The sequence below is a fragment of the Uloborus diversus genome, chromosome 9 (assembly GCF_026930045.1).
Source record: "Uloborus diversus isolate 005 chromosome 9, Udiv.v.3.1, whole genome shotgun sequence".
NCBI lineage: Eukaryota > Metazoa > Arthropoda > Arachnida > Araneae > Uloboridae > Uloborus > Uloborus diversus.
This window is the reverse complement of record NC_072739.1, coordinates 96,758,231-96,785,593: the sequence shown is the minus strand read 5'-3', so window position 1 is coordinate 96,785,593 and position 27,363 is coordinate 96,758,231. Positions and strand designations below refer to the sequence as shown.

Genomic DNA, 27,363 nt, shown 5'->3' with positions numbered 1-27,363 from the left:
ATTTACGTTGAATACTAATTTTTAATAAGTGGTTCAAAACTGGATACTACTTTTAATTTCAATAACTTGAATGCCAACATACTAACATTGTTACGGGATGTTTTTCGTTTTATATTAATCGTCTGCTAGTAAAAAAGTATTTATTGTTTGATAATAAAAAAAAAACATAAACTTTAAATGGATATTTATCGTCTTCCAGCAAAGATACTCCACAATGATAAGCGAAAAGTGGGAGAAGAGAAAAAGCTCTGATTTATTGCGCATGGTCCATAAAAACACACAAATGCAATATTGTTCTGACTTTTAAAGTAACTTAAATAATGCTCATTAGTAAATAAGTGCTCTCCATTCCACTCGTTGTACTAACAAAAGTTGCCTAATGTGTTGAGAGAACGAAAATAGTGCCTAAGTCTGAAAATCAAATGGAAACGCCATCGCCATGGCATTTCTGGGGCCAAACTAGCAACGTTGGACCCTCGGTGCTGCCAAACTAGGACCTATGCAGGTCAAACTGCTTTACCTGAGCTCATATCCAGTGGAGAGGAACCTATATCTAGAAATTGGTCCAAATCCATGACCCTCAAGATCGTGCTATTTGATCGTTAGTTGAATCATTTTTTCTTCAGATAAACCGAATTTATTCGAGCAGCAACCACGCTTTTAAAACTGACCCCGAGTTGACTCAACTAGTTTACTCGTGTGTAGAGCGAACGCTCGATTATGTGCCGACGAGTTTGATCATTTAAGAAGTTGATTCAACTCATTGAGATGAGAATGATTGTGGCACATGGGCCTGGAGATGCTCGATGAAATGATTGTCGTGTGAAAGTTGAAGGGCGATTCCTTCATTTTTCTTCCAGGTTACACTTTCTAATAACTATCTTAGAGCAGGAATTAATGGAGGGAGCCAGTCCAATCATTGGCTTAGCAAAAGCTGGCCCAAAGAGTCACGTGACTCAACCCGCAAGGTCACGTGACCCCAAGTTACGTGACTCAACAACAACGAATGGTTGGCACGTTTGGCTTGAAACAAGCGAAAGAAACATGATTTCTTCCAATGCGTTGCTTTTAAATGTGTCACGTGACTTGGGATCTTGTCTTCATAAATCATACATCTTGGTCTGCTCTCTCTTCATTTTATCCCTTCTCAATGATAACCGCCCGGTCGACATGTAGGAATCCTTAATGTGCACAAACAACGACGCTTCACGAAAAAAAAAAATACTGTTGACGCTCGGTCGTAGCAACTCTCCAGCCTCATGTTTTCAACGGAAAAGGATTTTTCGAAGGACGAATTCCAACAATGCAGAGATGAGCTATATCATAACAAACTTACCGGCCATTCTTGTCCATAGACAAAGATTTCACTTCGAGCAATATCCACTCGGTTCCATGTCAATGCCAATCGTAACTGGTCAGGAGCTGGCATATGATGACCTGAAATAAAAATTTTCATCATATTGAACTCACATTTAATCATATAGGTAGCAATACAGTCAAACACAAACTCGACGGAAAGTTAAAATTTTTCGATTAACCGAATTTTGCATTTCTATGTGTAAAACAAATAAAAATTCTTTTCTTTGTGGCTCAGAAACTATAATAACCAAAGTACATATATACGGGAATGTGCGCAAGCATTTACATTTCTATATTTTGTAGGAAACCTGAACACATTAATATTTCTATACTCTTTTCTTTATTTTCTACTTTCTATTTTCTTTTTTCTTGAGCAATCACGAAATGCTAATTATCCTTACTTGACCAAAGTTGATGTCGCTCTGATTTTTCTGATAGCCATGACGACGAAAACAAGCTTACTCGTTGTTTTAATATTTATTAAGAGAAAAGGTTTTCGTCGTCATGGTTACAAATCGTTTGCATTCATTCAAGACATTACTTAAGCAGATTTTACTTTTAAAAAGAAGAGGGGATTGTGGGGGGGGGGAGGAGTTTACAAGTTTTCAGGAAAAATAACACAGATGAAATAAAAAAGCAAAATTTACATCTAAATACAAAATTTCCAGATTACTAACTCTCATTATTTAAGATTGATAAGAAAAAAATACATGGCGTTATTACATTGTAAATATTTTTTACGATAAGTATACTGGTGGATATCGACCATAAAACCTTTATTCTTATTACTGCATCCTTATCAGCATTTCTTTTTTTATGGATGTACTCACATTACCTATTCTAGAAAATCACCAGTCATAATATGACGGATGCAAATTTCGTGGCCATTTCCCTTTAATTCCATTTGTAGAAACAAGAAACTTAAGGAGTAGGCTCCTATTGCAATTCGTGTGTACAAAAAACATAATTTGAACTGAAGACGTTAATAATCAAATGAATGCTGGATAATTCTTTTTTTTCTTCTGTTTTTGCCTTAAAAGATAGGGTCTTTAAAGGACAGGGATCATACTAAAACTGTTTCTGAAGTTTGGGCTTGCAAGAATTTTTAGTCAAAAATGTGTTTCCCCGTAGCATAATCAATGTAGCAGCAAGAGTCGAAAGCTGTTGCTTCTGCTGGACAACCAAGGTAGCACATTTAACGCTTAAACGTTTCGTAAACATTTAAAAATAATTGTCACAACGTCAGAAACCATTTTCATATGTTTATAAAGCGAAGTGTTAATGTGGTGAGCATTTGTACTATCAAATGCACAGCAAGTTAAGAATCCCGAATCAATAACCAAGTTCAAATTGGTTACGACAATTCTTTAAAAAAAAGAAACAACTTTATTTCTACGAGGCGGCATGGTTAAGAAGCAGTTTTACAAGACAATTAAAATTGCAACACTACATCTTTTATAAAATTTACAACTACCCTTCCGCTGGATTACTAAAATCAAGAAATAACGCTTATTATTAGATACAATACATTTTAACATAAAAACTGAACTTCAAACATATTACAATAGCATCAGCATAGCACAACAAAATAACACAATTGCACAAATTAAAAGATCGTACGTAAGTCATAAAAAAAACCACACAAGAGATGGGGAAATCCTTTGAAAGAAAGCATCAAATACAAAATATCCAAATGCCGTAAAAACGAACGAATGTGAGGTATCATCTTGATTCAAAAGCACTTGCGTAGACGAAACGTTTTGAGAATCCGCCAGTAGCCGGTATATCACCAAATTCTAAATCCCTCTACTATTTTTACGGGTCACTCAGCTTAAATTTCCAACCATCACGGGTGCATTCGGAAAAAGGACAAGCGTTCGGAAACGTTTGCGGTGGAACCGGTGGCGTCAACTAACCGTTTAGGGAAACGCTGCTGTCACTCTCTAGCCGGGTTCACAACAAACTTTTCGACCCGGTAAATCTCCACTTTGCCTCCACAAATAACCGATTGAAAAATTCCCCGTTCGCATGTAAAAAGAGGTCCTAGGTTCTCCCATTGTACCAGAGAAAGCGGTTTTTACCCAGCATCCTTAGCGGCTAATAGAAGAACTTGTTTCGCGTAATACATTCTGGGTAAAAACACCGCTTTCACTCCAGAAGCTAGCAGGAGTAGAAAGATTCCACATAAACCCCTCAAATAACCGGAATGCGGTGAAAAGCAGGTTTTTTCCGGGGTCGAAAATGTCCATGGAAACGACCCTTCTGGCGATCGAGCCGGTAGCAACCTGTCGCAACGCCGTCTCGACGCGGTTAGCGAGATCACAAAGTGTGTGTTAGTTTCATGTTTTAATCATAACGCAATTGACTTTCCCATCACAAAAGGTACGCTTTAATTGGCGCGTCGTTTGCTGATGAAATAGAATTACGGCGTTGCAACCACGTGCGTTTGGAAACACAGCTGTTCCAGTTCCACTAGGCTCCCCAGAGAAATTCCAGATACGTCATAACCACACCGGACTAACCACACGGTGTAGCCGGTGGGTTGTTTCTGAACGCAGCCCAGATTTGTTCATTTTGCTCTCGGACCCAATTCAACTTGCACATGAGGCCTTCACTTCCGATACCGCCATAGAAAAAAATTCACTCAGAAGACGCTGGGCGTATCTTTGCTAGCTTAAGCAATATCGGGACCTCACAACTTTGCGTTGACCACTTATCTGCTGCTAACTCTCATAAGGGCCATCTTTACATTCACCGCTGGCTATTATTGAACTTGAGCAGAACTTTGAGTGGCAGTATCGGCCACGCACGCAAGGAGATGGTGATATATGTAAAAACCGCTTCAAACTCATTCTTTCTTTCTTTTTGGTGCTTATTGCACAGGTTTGTTTTGATGATGACTACAATCTAAGAGAGTGTCTTGCCTCCCTTACGAATGAAACATTTCGAATTTTATTCTCAGGACAATACAAATGAAAGATTTACAATGCATGAGAGAATGGAAGAACACCCAAGGCTACAGGCAGGAATCGAACAGGCGCGTCTCTGCTTACAAAGCAGTTGGCGAAACCACTCATTTCCAACTGTTGCCATTACGCTTTTGGGAAGTACATTAAGCTAAATATATATTTTCACATTTTATTTCTACATAAATTCAGCGCTTCCAAAATGATTCCTTATAGTAAATAATGGCAGCTTTTCAACATTGAAACAACAACGATGCACTAATTATACAATAGACTTCTCGCTTCAAAAATTTAAACAATAGAGATAAAACTTCCAAATATCAACAATTTAAAATTTCAACATAGTTTGTTAAGACTGTTTAAGTCACATTCCCCAAAGAAATAACGACGAAGAAGCGTTTTCTTTAATTTCAATTATTAACGACGAACAGTGTTGGATCATGGGGAATTCCATGCTGAAATGGATAGCCTTTAGTTTCAGAGGTTAGTTAATGACCGTTAACTTCACGCCGTATGAGTATGCTAATGCACCTAAAACATCTATTATGCAAGTAACGTGGAGAAGGTTTACTGGTAAATATAAGCCAAGTTCTGCATAATGAATTGGTGTCTGAAGATAGGTGATTTTTTTAAAAAGTGTTTTTTGTCAAAGAAAATCGTAGTATGCTATTGAAAAAACTTGCAGTAAATGTAAACGCATAAATAAAATTTGTGAATAATGCAATAGAAATAAAAGGTATTGGTGTTTTTTTGATGTTTCTTTGATTGAATGGGGTCACCTTGTTTTACTTTAACACAATGTTTATCAACCTATTTTGTCCCATCGACCTGTAAATGTAAAAACATTTCGACGGCGAGTCAGTTTTTTTGTCGTTCTTTTTTTTTTCTTTTTCTTTTTTCTTGACAGCTGCGCATTAATGAACGACACTAACCTTTCGAAGAAATTGTTTTTAAGCACGATGAACTTGTCTAAAATTATCGTTTAAATCTTCTGCGTTACTCATGTTTGATTAATTTTAATGTATAGACATAATAAAAAGAAAAAAAATTGCTAAAGATTAAAAAGTTTAAAAAACAGTTGGCGAAGAATTTAACGTTATAGAAAAGTAACAAAAAAAAAAAAAAAAAAAAGACACAAAAAATCTTTATTTATTAAGAACTTCAGTTTAAAATCATTTGACATACGTTATTATACCCTGTATGAAGCTTTAAAGCATTGTATAATAAGAATAATCTTTACATAATAAAATATTATTTGAGCTATGTAATCTTAAGTTTTTTTTTTCTTGCCTATCCAGTGATCAGAACTTGCTATGAAACTTTACAATTTTAGTGAGCAGGGTTATAGTTTTGGGGGAAAAATATTTTCTTATTCATACATTGTTATACAATTAAAAGTGACACAGAATACTGCTTTGGAAATGTAATGCGCAGCGTCTGCGGAAATTTGTTTCTGAGGTATTAGGAGAAACGCGTTTTGGATTCCCCACAAATAAGAGGGAAATTTTCGAATTTTACTTTTTTTTCGCGCTTGCACAATGAAGCTAAAGTACAATAGCTGACAAAAATGTAACAAAAAAAAAAAAAAGGAAATGCAGATACTGCGTTTTACTTTTCCACGGCAGTATAGGTTTCAAACCTTTCAATGTAATTGGTTTCCTTTTTCTGCTTCACATCAATTATTCTTTGAAATGAGATGATATTCCTGTTTTTTTTTTCTACTTTTTTATATTTTTTTAATCTTGTTCATACGTACCCCAGGCTTTTTAACATGTGCCCCCTTCATACGGGAACGCAAGAAAACTTAAAGACATTTTTATAAAAATACCATGAAGAAAAAAATAATATTAAAAAAAAAAATCTTTAAAAAATCCATGACAGAAAAAAATTGTTTAATCATGGGGACAATTTTTCTCTGAAAAATTGATAATTTTTGACAAACAAAAAACTGAAAAAAAAAATGTTCATATGAACCCCTTTCCTTACTACTTAGAATGGGGTTGTTTCTGTTGGTATATTTTGATTCCGGGCATTGGTTTAAAATCTTCAAGCAGAAGAATATTATTGCATTATGTATGCAAATTAGTTTCCTCATAAAAGAAGAGGCAATTCTGTGTTTTGTTAGGATTGAGATTCTGAATTGTTTTTATGCTGTCTTTTATTCAAGCTGTACTTGTTTTTAATAAATATGCTACTGTTGTGTAATTTATTTTTTTTTTTTTAACGACGAAGCTACAACTCTGCTATGTTGGAAATTTTCCAACAGTTTCCATCAGTTAAAAGTACTACTTTTAGTCACTAAAGTTGATAGAATGAGCAAAAAAAAAAAAAAAAAAAACACATGGAACGAGGAAAATCTTATTTTCAAAACGTTTAATTTCTAATTACTTTTAAAAAATGTCCAATTTTTTAATCAAGGGGTGGTCTTTATGCCGTCACAAGTGGTGAACTTTGGCGGCACTCCACTGGTGCTCTGAGTGCTAACGCTTGCTAACTTCCGCGTTTCCAGCTTATGGTATTTCAGAAGCGAATTAAATGTTGCGCTCTACGCTTTCTATCAACCATATCGTTGCCTGTACATGGGAGTAATGATGCAAATTAAATATTGTGCTCTGCGCTAATGGCATCAGTGAATCGCATTTGATCACTTGTGATGTCATGTGCAGAAGCGTAAGAAATGAAGTTGTATCTGCGCACCGAATAAGATATATATATTTTTTAAATGTTAAACTTTGTCAAGTTATTTAAAAAATTCTCAGATCCTATTTTTATAAACGTGCTCTTTCAGAAAAAAAAAGTACTTTTAAAATTTCAGAAATGACTCCACTACTGCAAATTTTAAATTATAAGCTTTCAAGATACTTCAAACAGTTTTAAGTACTCTAACAAATACTCCATTTCTGTTTGAAACAGAGCTTCCTAAATGCTTTGTCTAGGTATATTCTACTGCAAAACGTGCTAATACAACATAACATTCTACTATAATCAACGTTAAAACTGCAATTGTCTCTCCGTCCACTGCGACTTCTATTAAAGTAATCCAAATCTCCCCATTTTGAGCCCTGGGAGTTAATCAATTCGCGTTTTCATTTCATAGCGTCGGCATAGTTTTCTTCATCGCGCTGACAGCAATTCGAATGTTTGTTAGAGGATTCGTATAATATTTGCGTAATTTATTGATACCATTGTGGGGCAATTTCTTTGTGTAACAGGCGATTGTTGTATATTCTCAGGAGAAGAACGGAGAGAAGTATTGTCTCCTCAACTGCTATAAAGTTGAAATGAATACAATGCTCTATGCATTTGCAAACAAGAAATTTGTATGCATATATTTACACCTTATTCATTGGATTTTAAACTTTGGCATTTAACTGTTTTACTGGGTGTCTGAAAAATGCACGACATATTTTTAAAAATCATAAAAAGCAACAAATTGTCGTAGAGATATCTAGTGGCGTCACTACGAGGGGGGGGGGGGGGTCCGCTCCGAGTTTCACCCGTCTGGGGGTGACGTCGAAAGTGGAATTTTAAGTTTCTGAAAAATATGAAGCTAAAATGCATTTTTTAAGACTGCAAATTTGGAAAATTTCCGGGGGGACCCTCCCCTCCCTCTGAGTTCCTCACATCGTGGAGTGAATACTATGCTTAGGATTAGGTTCATATTGTCAATACTTAGACTGACAATTGTATGAATTTCATGCTTACATAGAAAAGTAAAACCTTTTTTTTCTTGCGTTTATGTGTGTGAGGGGGGGAGGGTTTGGGTAACACCACAAATTACCGACCCGGGTGTCAACCACGCTAAGTACACCACTGTATATGCGGTTTGCGCCAAAATACTTCAAAGGTTTAAGAATTTTTATGACATTGTAAAAAAGTATAATTCGCTGTATCGTCACAGTAAGAAAAACAAACGTAGTGTGAGGTGTTTAATCATTTCATTAAACTGAAAGCAATATCTTTCATTACTCGAGTTCAATGTGTGCACCGTTTGTTTACCTGGAATGAACTTGAGTACCGTTGAGATGCAGTTCGAAAACATACGGTGCACACATTAATTTCTGGTAATTTAAGTTATTAAAGTTATTGCTTTTATTTTTTTTCACTTTTTTACGATGTCATTGAAAATTCCTGAACTTGTGAAGCATTATGGCGCAAACTGAAAATTTATACGACAATTTTTTTCCTTTTCAATGAATTTTCAAATTATGTCGAGACTTTTCAAACACCCTGCATATTCCAGTATGACAAACCATTATGTGTCCTAATATAAGGTATCAATTTTCTTAAAAGTATTTTATATTAAAAAATATTGGTTTGTACGCGTTGTGGGGGTGATCATACGGTCACACCAGCATCACGTACAAATCATTATTTTCAAAGTACAATTTTTTTTCAGAAAGTTGATACCGGTTCCTTACATTTGAATACTATATTATAATCAAAAGTCAAAGTTTAAAAGTCTGGGAATGAAGTGCAAATATATGCGTAAAACTGTTACAGTCATGTATATGGATTGAGCAAGAAATAGGTTTTCGGTAGAAGTGGTGCTGACTAAAATTTAGAAGGTGAAAATTACATGAAACGAGAAAGATTTGTCGCGCAGGTATTTTTTATTGATGATTCTTCGTTAGTTTTTGAATTTTTAACAGCAAAACTAATTTTTTGTCTATATTATTCAAAGTAAAGGTGAGGATAGGGGGCTTTTTCTGGTAGCATGGGGTGCGTAGAAAAAATATTTATTAGTTGCAATCTCTTTTCCAGTCGCTACTTTTCTAACCAAAATATAGCAACCAAACAACATTTTTGCTTTTAAATTTCTACTAAAACATAAAAACTATCAGTTTGAAAAAAAGTTTTAATTTTTGGCAACGCAGGTGTGATTGGAGAAAGGGATCATTAGGTAAATTATCAAGGGCAACCATATGCAAAATTTTAAGGGGGGGGGGCTCAGATATTTTCCATCATGGTTTAGCTGGATATTTTCCCCATAGAAACTGATTTCAGTACAGATGAGAGTTATTAAAATTTGACATTTTTAATATCTTATTCATTAATGGATGGAGAAGAAATGCTTTTACTTTTTTGCAAAGAAAAAAGTACTAAAAGCAAAGAAGTTGTAATTTCAAAGGGGGGGGGGACTTGAGCCCCCCTTTGCCACCCCATATGGGCGCCCTTGTGAATTATTCTAAAATTTTTGGTTGCCATGTGTCGAGCAGCGGCCACTAATCTTGATCTTAATGCCAAGCACTATTTTGTGGAAGCTTTACACGACGAATTCATATCTTGAACAGGAACTGTAAAATTCCTTTGAAAAGTAGTGTAATAAAGTACTGACAGATCAACGTTATTCACGAGAGAAAGAAAAATGTTTTGGTGAACATTGATGTTAATATAAAATATTACAATGAAAAACTCCGTACTTTAGTTTCAGCGGAAACCGTATAAGCAAGCTTTACAACAAAGCTCAAGAAGTGCAATAGACGAAAAAAAGAGGAAGAAAATTGAAAAGTTTGAAGATACAGCGCTTTACCTTCCCACTACGTAATAGATCTCGTATATCAATAAAACAAACTTTTTTACAGATTGTTGTTAATATTTAATCGTTAATGTTTGCAAATCTAATTAAGTGGTTCTAATTTATATATACAAGTAAACTTAAGCAGTCTGGTTTCTGCAATGAAAATCCTTAAACAACATGTTTAGAATCAATACAAATCTTTAAAGTTAATTTGCTTTAAACTCCGAAAATAAAATGAGTTCTTTAGAAAACTGAAAGCATATCATCTGAAAATTAATTTGAATGAATGAGAAAATGCCCCATCTAGACTTTCGTTGCAGAACACTCCAGCTAGGCAACGTAGTGACAATTCACAGAGGCACTGGATTAAACCCTGAACCCATTCAACTAATTTCTGAGGCATCTAATTATGTAATTAGCTAAATGACCGGCCATTAGACTTTACGATATATCTCTGCTGCTGCAGTGTTCCACTTGTTTGAAGCGCCAAGTAGTGTCCCCGGACGCGTAATGAGTCATTTTATGGGTATGTAAACAAAGTACATTTTCTTTTCAAAATGGAATCATGAATTTTAGCAGGATTGTGAGAGTCAAATTTATTAATATTTTCTGAAATTTATTGAGTGCAAAATCAAGCTGACACAAGTATGTTAAGTGGCAAAGTTTTACAAAAATTGATTCTCGTAGCGTTTTGTATTTTCGCGTAATCTCTAAATCAGTGGTGATCGACCTTTATTTTTCCGAGGGCCGCATCTGATACCAAGATGAATATATGGGCCAGAAAACATAAAAATTAAAAATATATTTAAATATTTTCATGGACAACATGAGAAACGAGAACGAGTTCCTAACTATTCGAACGTTAGAACGGTTTTCTAACTACTCGGCTTCAAATTTGCAACAATCATTCGCAGCCTGGCACAGCAGTATTTTCTTCAGCAGTCTGCGACGCAAATTAAGAACCCAAAAACAATCAGGGGGAAAATCCGACTCCGACATTAGATTAATAATAAAATTTAAAACAGGCTTCATGAAATACTTAAAAACAAGATGCTAAGCTTAAAAACTATAAGTTCATTCTAATCGCAGAAAATACGGTACAAATTCTTGTTTGCAGAAATTAAAGAATCTTATTTTTCTCTCTTCAACTAAGAAATAGTCTGCAGACTTTGTCAGAAATCTTCGATGCACGTCGCAGCGTCACGGTGTTTCTGCTGCCGGGATTCCTAGTACCAAATGATGACTTTCTTGTTTTGGAAGGTTCCAGAATATATTTCTCGATTCGCAACATTGATCATAACAAAGGGCCACGTGAGTACGACATTAGATTGAAAATTAAATAGGTTCGAGAAATATGTACTTAAAAACAAGATGCTAAGCTTAAAAACTATAAGTTCATTCTAATCGCAGAAAATACGGTACAAATTCTTGTTTGCCGAAGTTGAAGAATAATTTTTTAACCGACGAAAAAACCGCGGAAGTTCTCAAGTCGACCCGTATATATATATATATATATATATATATATATATATATATATATATATATATATATATATATATATATATATATATATATATATATATATATATATATATATACATATATATATATATATATATATACAGGTAGTTATCAAAATAATGGAAACACCTGTGAATAAAAGTGATATTTTTGACTGTACTTCGTAAGTAATAAAGAATAAGACTAGATGTCTGGCTTTTTTATAAGTAGCAATGTACATATTCAGTTAGTATATGGTGACTCAATTGAAGCTCTGGAAGTCTTGATTTTTTTTCAAGCGCGTGAAATGTCGGACCTCTTTAATTTTAAAAGAGGCCAAATTGTTGGAGCACGTCTAGCTGGAGCGAGTGTAACTGAAGCATATCACCTTTTTGGCGTTTCTACAGGTACAGTATCTAAAGTCATGACAGCATACGCACATCACGGTAAGACAAGCTCAGGAAAGCAAAATAGTTGATGGAAAAAGAAGCTCAGTGAAAGAAACCGACGCATATTGAAGCGGATTGTAATATCTAAAAAACGAGCAATAGCAGCAAAATTGACCACAGTACTCAATCACCATCTGGGTTCACCAGTGTGAGTAATTATAGTCAAAAGGCATCTTTATTGACAGAATATTTAGGCAGAGTTGCGATTTCCAATACCACACTTGTCTCAGTGTTTACATTATTTTGATAACTACCTGTATGTATATTTTTTTTTATGTATCACCACGTATAACCTTTTACAGAATAGTCTGATTTGGATAATTCTTTTTTATTAGAAAGGGTATACCCCGAAGTTGGTCCCATATAAATTTGAAAAAAAAAAAAAAAAAATCCTATTCTAAAGGTGGGGAAAAGGGGGGTGATTTGTTGTTCACTCACAGATTATTTAATGCTGAGTTGGGTATCACAAAAAAAAAAAAAAAAAAAAAAAACCCTCACGACGAATGAGCTTTAGACTTACTTCAGACCTGTCTGTCTTTCGTGTGTACTGTCGTGGGCAGGTAAACGGCAGTATAAATGAGTTTTCGAGATATCTGAAGAAATGTGTGAGATTCAATACTAACAATAGGAAAATGTTTTAATTAGACTTTTTTTCAGCGGAAAACCAAATAAGCAAGCTTGTACAACAAAGCTAACGTACAATAGATGACAAAAATGCAAAAAATTAAAAGATTGCTGTTGCTGCCCTTTACCTACCCACGGCAGTGTAGGCCTCTCAATCTCTGGTATTTGTGATTAGGATTAGTTTTTAGTGCCAGTCGTTTAAAATATTTTATATTCAGGATTTGAATGAAAAATAGGGTGAAGTTTAGTGATGTTGACATACTATTATTGAATTATATTTACACTAAAAAGAATGAAACATAAATTTTCAAAAAAAAAAAAAAAAAAGAACCGACTTCAAAAACTGCAGCTGGAAATCGCTCTAAAAAGTAAAAATAACTTCCTTCTTTAAACAGCATCTCTACTACTTTTTAAATATAAATTTTGAAGTCGGCGCAAAAACAGTAGATAAATTCATAATTAAACATAATTCAATTACAAATGTAAATTTTAATGGACCCAGGTTCTTCAATAGAATTCGCACATAACATTTTTAACAATATATTTGTGTATCGATATAAATGCTTCGTTCGAATTTTCACCGGTTTTCATGAAAAATGTAAATTAAAAATGATTACACATCATTTTCCCTATCATTTTTGCTCCGACTTCAAAAATTATGTTTAAAAAGTAGTATAGATGCTGTTCAAAGAATGAAATTATTTTTACTTTTTAGAGCGATTTCTAGCTGCAGTTTTTGAAGTCAGTTCTATTTTTTTATTTATTTTTTTTTCTCTCTCCACTAAGAAATAGTCAGTAGACTCTTTCATTAATTTGCCACACACGTCGTAGTGTCACTCTGCTTCTGTTGCCGGGATGGGTTTCGTAGTAAAGCTTGACCACGAATAGATGGCGGATGACCTTGAATCGAAACATTATTTGTATCATTCGTAATAGGTAGAATCTGCCAGAAAGTACCGAATAGTAAGAACACGGTCTCACTAATCTTATCTATTCCAAAATAATACCAAAAAACCAATCACAAATAATACAAATGAGGCTTTTGCTTCAAGGTCATCTGCCTTCTTTTCACGGTCAAGCTATACCGAATGAAGGCTCTCTGTTGTTTTGGAAGGTTTCAGAATATATTTTTTCGATTCGTAACGTATTGAACATAACAACGGGCCACATGAATCAGCCTTGTTTCGCGTCAAAGAAATGTTATAAATTCAAATTTTCTTACCATACATTTAACTTCCTTAATACTTTCCGAAAGTCGTAGTGCAGCGAAACCAATTGATCTAAACTTTGGGTATTCTTTCTTGTACGCTGTTAAAAATTCAGGAAACTTTTATGGTAAATATTGCTGTAAAATGGAGTGTTTACAGTACAGAAAAAATTACAGCAAGTTGAACAGAAAAAAAAAAACTATTGCAGCGCCAATTGATACACCACGTGACTTACAGTGGGAAACACATAGGCGTACTTCCCTCACTCGACGTGTCCCGGCTCGTATGGTGGTTAGCAAGGCCGCCTGCCAATACGAAGGTCTCGAATTCGAGCGTTTGTTACTCGCATTTTGCGTTTTTTAACTCTCGTTTATTTTACCGTAAAATTTTGCAGTAAAATAATTACGTTAGAAATTACGGCAACATGGATGCCCGTAACTTTTACCGTGAAATTTCAGGATTTTTTTCAACATTGTAGAAATTGTTATACAAGCGCACTTTGACAAACACAGGAACATTTAACTGACAACTAATTAACACATCAACTACATGGTTAGATAGCAAAAAAAAAAAACTTGTTAGATAGCAAACACAACATGCATAAGATTTCATTACTACATACGAACAGGCGCGAAATATCTAACTGCGATGAACTACTTAAGAATGCCACGAGGGGCTCAAGTTCGGGTGATTTAAAGAAAATCAACTGCTTAGTTCTTAGGGGTGTTTTTAATACGCTTCGTGGGCTACATCTCGCCCAGGCGCTATAAATTGGGCACCACTGCTCTAAATTATAATCCTATGCCTTCTTTTGAAGTGTTTTTTTTTTTTTTGCTTTAAGCTTTTTTTTTTTAGCAACATTTAGTATTTGCAGCAAATTGTAATTTTTTACAGTATTTTCCTCAAGATTTGATAAGAAGTTTTCAGCCAAAGAATATACTTTAAAGAGTTTTTTTTAAAAAATCATGCGTATTTGTACTGATTTAAGGAAGGATGGAGATAATGTTTGGTAAGTAAATGTTGTTAGCTGACAGCAAAGCACCCTGAATTTCTGAAATTTTTCAAAATTAAATAACAGATTTCAATATTTAGCACAAAATTGCTCAAATGTGGCAACTAATTTTAGACAAAATTTACAGCCTAAACGTAGCGACTAATTTAAGAAGAGGAGAACATGCTTTTCTGTATGATGTATTTACTTCTGATATTAGTGAAAGCACTTTCATGTCAAAAGTGTGAAATCTGTGACCAGAGAAACATATATATTTAAAAATAAATATGAAAACTTTCTGCTAAATTCAGAAAGCAACATAATTACCGTTAGTTTAATACGACAACTTAATCCAACTCCATGGTAATAAATCACTTGCATAGAGAATACTTCCACTGACTGTATACCATTTCCAAGTCTCACTATCACAGCTATAAATATCGTTGACGCTTATATCATATCTTTGAAAGGCACATTCTTCACAGTTGAGTTAGTTCTGCGTAGCCATTTTGTATGTCACTTTGTAACGAAAGGAACTTTTGGAAGAGCAGTCTGCTGTGAGTTTTAGGTTGAAGTGGTGCAATTAGAGTGCTGCATATTTATGTGAATCGTAGAAATGTGTGTTAAATTGTATGAATTCCATATTGTACATGGTGCAATTTATTTGAAGAGCAGCCGAAAACGAGTGCTGACTCAAAACTTTGCATGCTCGTAAAAACATTATTGAAAGCATTTTAGCAGCATTTTTCAAAGTTTGGCAGCAGATATTTGGGCAATTTTTTCCCACTAAATTTAACTTTTGTGTATAGATTCAAAACTAGCGGTACCCGCGCGGCTTTGCCCGTAGTAGAAAATTAAAAGGTTATTTGATTCGCTTGTATATTTACAAATAATGGATGATGAATTTCTTGCCAATTTGATATGTTTAATTGCTCGCTCATGTTCCGGTTTCACATTATGACAATTTGATAATTTACTCGTCCACGTTATGATAATTTGCTCGGTAAAATGTTCTTAAAATTGGAATAGAAAAAGAACAAAATCAAATTTTCGAAAAATCGCTTTGAGATGCACACCCCCATGCTACAAACTAGTTCTGTGCCAAATTTCGTGAAAATCGGCCAAACAGTTTAGGCGCTATGCGCGTCACAGAGAGACATCGCGGCAGAGATCCGGACAGACATCCCGACAGATATCCAGACAAACTTTGAGCTTTATTATTATTAAAGAAGAGATGTTAAAAAGCTTATATGAACCTGCTATCCTTTTATTCTAATTGCTTTTGGTCGGAAACCTGGAATTAAAATTTGCGAGTTTTCAGGGGTAGATACATGGGGAGAGTCATGGGAGCATGACCGACTCACTAAACCGTCGATAATTTTATCCATGCATCCTTATTTTATGTAATCACTAGTGGCACCTGCACGGCTTTGCCCGTAGTAGAAAATTTAAAGGTCATTTGGTTCGCCTGTATAATAACAAATAATGGAGGATGAATTTCTCGCCAATTGGCTGTGTTAAATGGCTCGCCCATGTTACGGTTCCATGTTATGATGATTTCGTAATTTACTATTCCACGTTGTGATCATTTGCTCGGAAAGCGTTTCTTAAAATTAGAATATAAAAAAAAACAAAATCGAATTTTCAAAAAATCGCTTCGAGGTGCACACCCCATGCTACAAACTAACTTTGTGCCAAATTTCATGAAAATCGGCCGAACGGTCTAGGTGCTATGCGCGTCACAGACATCCTACAGACAGACTTTGAGCTTTATTATTAGTAAAGATAATTTAAAAATTGAATACAAGATGGATGAATTTAAAACATCATGCATCATATTATTACACATTGCTTTTAAATAATCAATGGATAAAATGAAAGTATTTTCAATAAACATTTGAATTCATTAATTGCTTGATTTAGTAAATATTTGAAATAATACTTCTTTTCATTGCTTCTGAAATTAAATAAAGTTTATACCCTGTTATACGCCTTTCTCTTGGCTGATTGATGCGTTTGATTGACACTCAAAAACTTCTAGAAATTATCCGCACCCGCACCCGACACTCTGTATTTTTTAGCTTGACCCACCCCCCTTTAAAATGCTAGTCTGTATCTGCCCCTGCGAGTTTTGCTTAAAATATTTTTTTCTCTCTCTGAGATGGTCTCTACAGTAGTTCATTATTTACGCACAAATCAATAAAAATAGACGAAATAATGAGCGAGAGAGACTCATGCTTAAACTTCTCCATCTTGTTAATTAAATGAGTAATTCGATATTCTCACAAAATATGCTTCACAGAGTGGGCAGCCTTAAATCAAAACCTATTTGCATCAAACTGGAGGGAACCTTTCAGAATTGCAAACTCAAGCACCTCTACCCGTGAATTATCGAAGCCACCTCTAATAACAATGGTTATCCGTTTTCCGATATCGCTGACACTTTTCATTTAATTAAATTTCCAAATTTGTGGTTTGTAATGAAAACGGCTTGATACCAGTTTTCATTTCAAATAACTTGAAATTAATCACTTGGCGCTCTCACTTTGGAATAAAGCAATATTGAGTGACTAAAGTTGACTTTTTGCACTGCACTACATTTTCCTTCTGTGACCCATATTGTTTCCTCTTGTAGCTTTTAACTGAATATAAACTAAGAGTAAAATGTTGATTATTGAATGAAATTATGTTTATACTAGTGGTACCCGCATGGCTTTGCCTGTAGTTGAAAAATTGAAAGATCATTCGGTTCGCCTGTATGTTTACAAATAATGGATGATGAATTCCTCGCCAATTGGCTATATTCATTTGCTCTCCCATTCCACGTCATGATAATTTCGTAATTTACTCGTCCAGCTTATAATAATTTTGCTCTGGAAAATGTTCTTAAATTGAAATAGAAAAAGAATAAATTGAATTTTTGAAAAATTGCTTCGAGGTACACACCACATGCTACAAACTAACTGTGCTAAATTTCATGAAAATCGGCCGAACGGTCTAGGTTCTGTGCGCGTCACAGACATCCTACAGATATCCAGACAGAGAGACTTTCCGCTTTATTACTAGTAACTAGTGGTACCCGCACGGCTTTGCCCGTAATAGAAAAATTAAAAGGTCTTTTGGTTCGCCTGCATATTTACAAATAATGTATGGTGAATTTTCTCGCCAATTAGCTTGTAACCATGTTACAGTTCCACGTTATGGTAATTTCGTATCTCGCCAATTGGCTTGTGCCCATGTAACGGTTCCACGTTATGATAATTTCGTAATTTACTCGTCCATCTTATGATATTTTTGCTCTTAAAATTGGAATAGAAAAAGAACCACATCGAATTTTCGAAAAATCGCTTCGAAGTGCACACCCCCATGCTACAAACTAACTTTGTGCCAAATTTCATGAAAATCGGCCGAACGGTCTAGGCGCTATGCGCGTCACAGACATCCAGACATCCTACAGACATCCTCCGGACAGAGAGACTTTCAGCTTTATTATTAGTAAAGAAGATTGAAAATGGTGACTTTTGCGCGGATTGAAAGTTGGAAGAAATTAATTTTAGGCACATAAAAGTTACTGGCAAATATTTCGAAGGTAGAAGAACCAATTCTTCAATGTACAAAATCTGACATGTGAAATACGATAAGGAGCAGTAAAGCAAGTCCCGTAGATTCATGAATACTACAGGGTTCTCGGGAAATATTTGCAACTAGTGGTTCCCGCACGGCTTTGCCCGTAGTAGAAACATCAAAAGGTCTTTTGGTTTGCCTGTATATTTACAAATAATGTATGGTGAATTTTCTCGCCCTTTGACTTGTACCCATTTTACGGTTCCACGTTATGATAATTTCGTATCTCGCCAATTGGCTTGTGCTCATGTTACGGTTCCACGTTATGATAATTTCGTAATTTACTCGTCCATCTTATGATATTTTATTACTTAAAATTGGAATAGAAAAAGAACCACATCGAATTTTCGAAAAATCGCTTCGACGTGCACACCCCCATGCTACATACTAACTTTGTGCCAAATTTGATGAAAATCGGCCGAACGGTTTAGGCGCTATGCGCGTCACAGACATCCTACAGACATCCAGACCTTAGAGCTGGAATAAATGGAGGGAGTAAGTCTAATCATTGGCTTAGCAAAAGCTGACCCAAAGACCCCAAGTCACGTGACTCATCATCGACGAATAGTTGGCACGTTCTGCGTGAAACAAGCGAAAGAAACCTGATTTCATCCAATGCTTTGCTTTAAAATCTGTCACGTGACTTGGGGTCTGGGCTTCACCGAATGAAAGTCTTCACTCCCTCCATTATATCTCTTCTCAATGATCCAGACATCCTACAGACATCCAGACATCCTCCGGACAGAGAGACTTTCAGCTTTATTATTAGTAAAGATAAAGAAAACTTGCAAGAGGTGTACGAAACACATTGATAATTCGGAATTCACATAGCATTTCATGGTCTGACATTTCTCCTTCATGCGATAGAGGGCGTTCCGTGAAAATTCAAAAGCGTAAAAGTTTTCCCTTGGGTGTTACAAGCTTTGAAGCAGTTCATTTAAAAAGATAAAATCAAAGTATAAAAACAAAAAAAGTTACAAAATTACTGCATACGCATATTTTTACTCTTTTTATGCATAAAACGTCTTGAGCTTTCGAAGCTAAGAAGTAGTCACCAAAGAAACACGTTTGTATTTTTACAGAAAAGAAGTTAATTGTATTACCTTGGCAGTATTTCGCGGAAAGACTACGAATGCCTGAAATCCAGCTTTTCCACTTAGAATCCAAAAGGAATACTTAAGTGCTTTCGAACTCCAGAAGCATCTCTTTAGCACATCTAAGATCTACAGGTTGTCCTGAAATAGACTAACTGTTTTCCAAAGTTTAAAAAAGGAAAACAGTTAATAATTTAAAAAAAATCTTGCAGACAATTCATGTGGTGGGGCTGTAAGAATTTTCCTACCCAGAATTACAAGTTTTAGTACAAAAATTTTCCAATAGATGGCACTGCAGACAGTAAGCCCTTAAATCAAAGAAAGAAAGAAAATTACATCATACTTTTTCAAAAAATGTTTTTAATGAACAAAAACACAAAACAATGTTTTCAAAAAATGTCAGTCGTCGGCTTCTATCGCATGTTACAATTGGTGAAAAATTCGTTGAATTTTAATGCTTCCTGTTAGATTTTCGGGTTTATTATAAAGAACGACGCCATCTGCTGAAAAAATTTCGAAATAAAATTTGGAACTCATGGGAGAAAAAAAAAATTACGGTCCATCACATGAATTTTCTACAGGAATTTGTTTTTTAGCCTACTTTCCCAGTAAAAGTCAGAGAAAGAAGAAAAAAGCATGAAAGAAGGCTTAATGCATCTTAAAAATATCCCGAAAAACAAAAAAAAAAAAAAAAAGTCAAAAATAAATAAAATAGTTAGATAAATATTGAAAAATATTAAAAATTGGAAAGTAGGGTATTGAGATGGGGAAAAATGTCTGTCTGTCTGTCTGTCAGTCCCCCCTAATAACTTTTGAATGAATAGTCCGATTCGAACAATTTTTTTTTTGGTAGAAAGATCTCGGCGAGGACATCTCATTCCTATAATTTATTTTTGATTTTAACATTTTTTTGTTCAATTTTGAACAGTTCACAAAAACTTAACATTATCGCCTACTGGGAAATTCAAAGCAAAAATAAATCTTGAACTTAGAGGTGAAGTGACTTCAAACAAACTTTGTAGGGAAAAGCTTTTGATGAAAAACATGTATAATAAATATCTTTTTGGTTTGAGCAAGTGTTCGTTCAATTATGAACAGTTCAAATCTCTTAACATTAGCGCCTACGGGGAAACTGAAAATCAATATAGATTCCGAACTTAAAGGCGGATTTACTTCAAACAAACTTCGTTGGAAATAGCTCTTGACGACCTACTCCCGACTCCGATAATTTTGGTGCTCCTGACTCCGACTCCGACTCCTGTGCCCGAAAATTACTCGGACTCTGACTTCCCGACTTTGAATCTGACTTCGTAGCTTTGGCAAAAATTTATGCACGGAGGAAAAATGGCTGACTCCTCTTGGAAATTCGACTCTGACTCCAACTCCTGTATCAAATAATAAGTCCTACTCCGTCTCTGCAAATATTGGCAGACTTGCGGACTTTTTGGGGAAATGACCGATTCCAACTCCGAGTCTTTGAAGTTAAAACTTTCCCAAAATCAGGTGGACTCCGACTCTGACTCTACAGTCATGGTTTTTACTGTGAAATAATTGTTTTAAATATATTTTGATTTTATTTCCAAGCTAAAATTTTAATTTATGTATTCATTTTTTGGCAGAGAAATCCTTTATGTTTCTACATAAAGATATGCGCAGACGATTTTTTTTTTCGACAATGAAAATTATTTCTTTAAGTTGACATTTTATTGTTTTTATTTATTTTTCAAAGTACATTAATTCATTCTTAAAATCTTTTTTTGGCAACAGGAGAAAAACGAACTTTTTTTTTTTTTTGGATGTGATTATTTTAATGAGCTTTTAATTTGAAATCTTTTTTTTTTCCTTTTTGAAAGCGATTGAAAGTTTTTTTTTTTTTTTTTTTTTTGATTGAAAAAAATGTATTTAGCTGCTTTGTTTAAAAGGTGCTGCTATTTTATTTGTACTTTTATTTTTTTTTACGTATCTAATTCTTTAGTTGAGCGAGGCATACTTTATTTCTCGAAATGAGCTTAAAATATTAAAAAATATGTTTGAAATAATTTACGATTTTAGCTAATTTTGAGAATACTGATTAGATACTAGAAAGTCAATATTGGTATACGGGAAAGTAGGCTCGTTTAGTTCTAGACAGAACTTCTTGCTATATAAATTTTTGAAGTCAGCTTATTTCAGGACACCTGTATTTATGACTCTGCAATGCTATGGGGTTCGTAGTCGCCAATGTATCTCAGATACTTCCAGCAAGTTTGAAAAAATACAAACTGCAGAGGATGAAGTAGAAAAAAATGGTGAGGCTTCACATGATTGAGTGAAAGAGCTAGTTCTAAGTTTCAATTGGATTCCACTAGATGTCTCTGCATGCTATCATATGTGTTGTTATTCAGTTAGTCCAAATAGCTATCAAGGGAGAGGTGACTTTATGATTGCGCCAGACCTTACACCGTGTGATTTCTTTTTTATTCTGGAGACATGTAAAGAATACTGCCTTTAAACCTCCGTACCTGCTAATCTTGACCAACTGTAAAATTGGATCACTGCAGCAGTTGTTACTGTGGTTCCAGACATTCTACAACGTGTATGAGATTGAATACATTTTTCATATGTTTCAGAAGTATGGAGAAAGGCACAGTGAAAATCTTTAAAAATGATGTAAGTAAAAAAAAATATATGTATTTTGTTATATTTTTATTTTAAAAATATATATACGTTTGGAATCCCACCATTTCTTCTGATCCACTCTGTAGATTTGGGACAAACTGTTATACAATAAACAGTCCACAAAATTAATGCTATACAATGCAACTGTGTTATAAAACAAACAAAATGAATAATTTGTGCACTACAACTAAAGAACAATAAAAAATTTTGGACAATATTTCTTCAGGTGGTAGATTTGTATCAACTGTGATTATTTTGTTTGAAAAAAAAAATAGAAAATGTAATTTTGAGTGATAGCAGACTATGATCGAAATTTAAATTTTAGTCATAAAAATGCTGTTTTCTACACGCCTTTAGAAAAATCTTGCTCTCTCTGTATTTTTTTTTAAAACATTTTGTTGTTGAACATTTGTTACTTGACACAAATTTTATTTTCGAAGTAGACCGTGCAACGATACCAACGCAGCTAGTAGAAAAATAAAACAGGAAGCTCACAGCAGTCAAAATACTTGAACATAGCAGCATAGTAAAATCACCTCCGCAACAGGGTATCTAGCGAGAAAATTATTAATATATTTTGCCCATCCCAGAATTTGCGCTAATGCGTTTAATTTTAAACCACAAATCAGACTACATTTATATCAGATGTAGTAAATTAGAGAAACAGCTAATCTCTTCAAATTAGTTGACACATTCATAAATCACACCGTGTCTAATTAACAACGTAATATCATCCGGCTTTTCTTCTCGTTTCAAAACGACATGTGATTTATTCGTGATTCGAAAACTTGAGCATTTATCCAAAACGAGTAATTACTGAATGTACGGAGGAATATTTAAAAATATTCTGATGCCATACAACCAACGCTTCGGAGCACTGGTTTGCCACGTTTGAATACTGTTTCATAATATTTCATATTGAGCTCATTGCAATATTTTATCGTAAGCTCAAAGCTTTATTTACGTGAGATCTAAATGACTCTAAAATACTTTAGTAGTGATCTGATAAAGTTATTGCAAAATGTGGATTTAGGAAGGAAACTTGCTTGTAGTGTCTGATTAAAATTACAAAATAAAAATGTACTAATTGATGTTTTGGATAGAACTGATTAAAAGGAGAATGCATCCATATAAAATATAAAATTTGAAGCATGTATTACCTTGTTTCTATATTCTGCGAAGAAACAAGACAAGGTCTTAGATTATTCACAGAATATGGAACAAATTTATAAAAATTGGAGAACTTTCGTAAAACGATATGTTAAATTTCACGTTAATTTGCACATACATAAAAGATAAAAATTATTTTTATAAACGGCTACAGTGACTGTTTCAATCGTGGTCTGCATTTCTTTACTCCATAAGTGGCACACACAGGAAGTTTTCAAAGAGGGGGGGGGGGGGGAAGGGGAGTCCAAGATCGAAAATACACCATTCTCATATTATTAATTAAACAAGCATCAAAACATACTGCTTTAATTTTATCGATAGCAAAAAACATTTTAAAAAAATGAGTAACTACTTAGCACTAGTTAATAAAATAAAAAAACACCAGAAAGCACAAAAATAATTTTAGTTACTTTTTTCAGAATAAAAAGTATATACAGCGGTGTAGAATAATCATTTTAGAACTAATTACGTTCATATACAGTTCGATTTTGCAGGGGAGGAAGGAAGGAAAATAAATTTTATTTTTTCATTTATTAAATCTGAAATTGTTGTTACCTTTGCTTGGAATTATTATACGGGCTACATTAATAGGATAACAGTCAATCAAAAACACTCAAGAGCGATGGAAGGGGCCCGGACCCCCTGAACCTTTCTCTTGTGTGTGCCACTGCTTCCTACATTTATTCTAGAAAGATTTAATGTTTTCTTTACCATACTTGTCGTTTTGAAGCTTTTTTTTTTTTTTTAATGTCAAACATTAAATGGGAACTAATAATGGTACTCTATGCACAGATGTTGGATGATTTAAAAGTAAACATATCTTGAGAAGTATCCAAAACAGAAATATATTTTTTTTTTTCTTATATGTATCGAATGATTTAGAAAAAGGGTCAGCAATCACGTTTCATTAAATGAACTTGCTTGGCTTCATGGAGAATGGACATGACCGGCTTTCGAAACGACTTACCTTTGAGCAAAGCAATGAGGACTGCTTGATCCAATTCCTGACACGGACCTTCGCCCATTCGGAAGACAGTTATCTGGAAAAAGAGAAGACATAAAAGTAACTAGCCCATAAATAACAATAAGTACATTTGTCAGCCTTAGGAGTGCTGTCGATGTGACGATTCAAAGATTCTAGTTTTCGATTGAGAAATGGAAATCGTCTAGATATTTTTTAATGTTTGTTTTGTTTGTTTGTGCGTGTGCGAACTCAGAAATATGAAATATGTACAATAAAATCCTGATTTTACGTCCCATGAATCTACGTTGTTCCCGCATTTTACGTTTATTCATCAATTTCGCTGCTATGTATTTCCTGTAATTTATGTTTTTTAAACCATTCCCTTGATTTTGCTGCTATGTATTTCCCGTATTTTATGTTTTCTAACCCATTCCCTTGATAAACGTAACGTAAAATAGGAGCTTCAATCTATTTGTATGAAAGTTTTAAAAAGAGCAACATGTCCCTCATCTAGAGCAGCTAAAATACATTAAAAAAATAGAAAGAGAATAAATTAAAAAATGTAAGTTAAAAAATTATTATAACTATTGGTTGAAGAGTTATCTTTAATGTTCTTTCTGGCCCCTATACAGGCACTAAATTAGTTCATATAACTGAAACGTGCATAGGCGGATTCAGGACTGAGTTCCTGAAGGGGGGGGGGGGGGGCAGGATTTTCTTTTTTTTTAAAGCAACATTTTTATTGCCTCTCACTCCTATGTTTTTGTCTGTTTCCTGTGATGCATAAGTCCATCCTTTTACTTTTTTGTGGGTCTTTTTCATTAATGTGTTTTCATGCTGTCCTTTTTGAATTGACCTTGAGAGAGGGAGCTGGTATCAAGAGAGTGACGCAGGGCTCCCTTTTAAATGGGAAATAGAATATCTCCAATTTTAGGGGACCGGGGGGTTTCTAACCCGGAGGAAATTTTGTAAAATGTATATAAAATTCTGCATTTTGTAGCCTTATAAAGGTTAATTGGATTGACATAGAAATTGATAACTAGATTATACAGTTACACAGTATTGTTCAAACTTTGTAAGAAACATAAACTAGTTTTCTCACTGCAACAACCTTTTTTTATAAGTAGTGCAGAAAACGAAAAGGAATAGAGGTAGTGTATCATTTTTTTTCCTGGCTAAACAGATTAACAATATGCAGTAGAAGTAATTGGAGCCTACTTTGCTTAAGATTTTCAAAGACTTATCTAATTATTTTCAAGGACTCTAGAATAAATAAAATTATTTAACGCACTTCATTTGTACTTTCCAGTCTCTGGTATTTTAGTACTTGATTGTAAATTTTTGCAGTCCTGTTCTAACTTTGGGAGAAATAGCTATTTTAACTTTAAAAGAAAAAAGAAACCATAGATTTCTCATGACAACAACTTTTCTTCAGTTTCAAGTGGGGCAGAAAACGAAAAGAAATAGAAGTAGTGTGTATTTTTTTTCCGTGCTAAACAGATAGACAAGATTGCAGAAGGAGTAAGATAAAAGCAATCAATGCAAAAGAATTTCCAAAATAGTGCATTCAGGATTGAATAAATAGCAAGATATGAAACATGTGAGTCACAAAAATTTATTTCAAATAATATGTTACAAACGTGAGAACCATGATTTTTACATTTTTAATACAGGATGTGGCAAGGAGCTGAATTTGACGTATGTTGGCAATCCTCCCGCTCTACCATTTGTTAGAAATTTTAAAATTTAAGGTTAATAGCCACACGTTTCCAAATATTCAAGGTTTTCAAGCACTTAAAAATGAAATTAGTTTTTTCAAGCAATTTCCGTTTTTTAACGAACAAATCATGACTTTTTTTTTTGGGAGTTAGGGACTTCAAAGCAGGGGCCCTAAGCAACAGCTTGTTTATCTCATAGGCAAATTCGACCCTATTTGTAATTCACTCCTACTTGTAAATTTTTGCTTGATTTTTGTAGTTTTTACGAAATTCGTCAGTTTTTACGGTTAAAGGATTTTTACGATTTTATGTTAGGTTTTTATAGACTTTTATAAAATTTCAGCAAATTTTTCCAAAACTTTTGATGACTCAATTATTTAGATTTCAGTAATATCAAAGACTGACTCATTTAGACTTAGATGATTATGACTTACCTTGCTTTTTAAACAGTATTTATAAAGTAAGTAAAATTGTACTCTCCTTCTAAGTAAAAAGATTCATTTAATCAGAACTCTCAGATAACTGAAATTTATTCAGTTTGCGATAGTATTTATTCTCTCTCTCTCTCTCTCTCAAAAAAAAAAAAAAAAGAGAGAGAGAAGGGAAAAAATCTTATGTTTTTTAGAATTTCTCAAAAGGCCAATTAATATACTAAGAACATAAATATTATGCACAAATAAATACTTGAAATGTGGACCCAAATCATAACGAGTAGATCGTTCTGTTAGCGTGAATGGGGGAGGGGGGAGATTTTCCCCTTTGCTTTATGTTCTAATTTGTTAAAATAATCGTCAATTATTGTAAGTGTTGCAGCTTAATGTATAGCTCGTTTAGCCTATATTTTCATTCATATACTTGCCTAAATATTTTTCAGTCCAAAATAGTGAATTTAGACACATTTTCAGCGCCCCAGTGTCAGTTGTACTGTTTGTTATTTAATGTTCGTTTTTTTTTTTCCTTTTCTTTTCTCCCATCAGAAAAGGACATTTGCTTTTCTCTTCATTTTCATTGAACTATTCAAAAAAGAAAAAGTCATGTTTTTTTTTTTGTTTTAAGATTTTGGAAGATGTGTTATTACTACATAAAATCCTCCCAAAACTGGGGGGCATTACCCCCTATGCCCCCTATAAATCCACCCATGCCCTTCTGAACTATTCAAAAAAGAAAAAATATATATATTTTTAATTTTTGGAAGATGTGTTGTTACTACATAAAGTCCTCCCAAAACTGGGGGGGGGCATTGCCCCCCTCTGCCCCCCATAAATCCGCCCATGGAAACGTGGGGGCGTATAAGCGGTATTATCAATTAAACTATAGCGGCTCATCTTTGAAATTTTCTAATTGCAAAGAAAAACTGCCAAACTGTACTATTGCACTTTAAATTAGCCTACAAACCAGCCAGCAACCATTGCACGTCATGAATGTTTTGAGCAAATGAGTGAATAGCAAAAAGAGTTTTCCAAGGAGTAATTATCAAGTTCAATAAAAGTGGAATTCTTTTTTATCTCCAAATTCA

The 27,363-nt window shown here is 34.2% G+C and overlaps 1 protein-coding gene across 1 annotated transcript in view; it reads right to left on the bottom strand.

The window, feature by feature from the left end:
• LOC129229933 (transient receptor potential cation channel trpm-like) overlaps positions 1–27,363 on the bottom strand; it is a 766,163-nt gene that overhangs the window by 234,674 nt on the left and 504,126 nt on the right. The window contains exons 9-10 of the mRNA XM_054864315.1: positions 24,133–24,205; positions 1,337–1,437 (exon numbers count right to left, since the gene is read on the bottom strand). Coding sequence (XP_054720290.1) covers positions 1,337–1,437; positions 24,133–24,205 — 174 coding nt within the window. The remainder of the gene's footprint in view (positions 1–1,336; positions 1,438–24,132; positions 24,206–27,363) is intronic.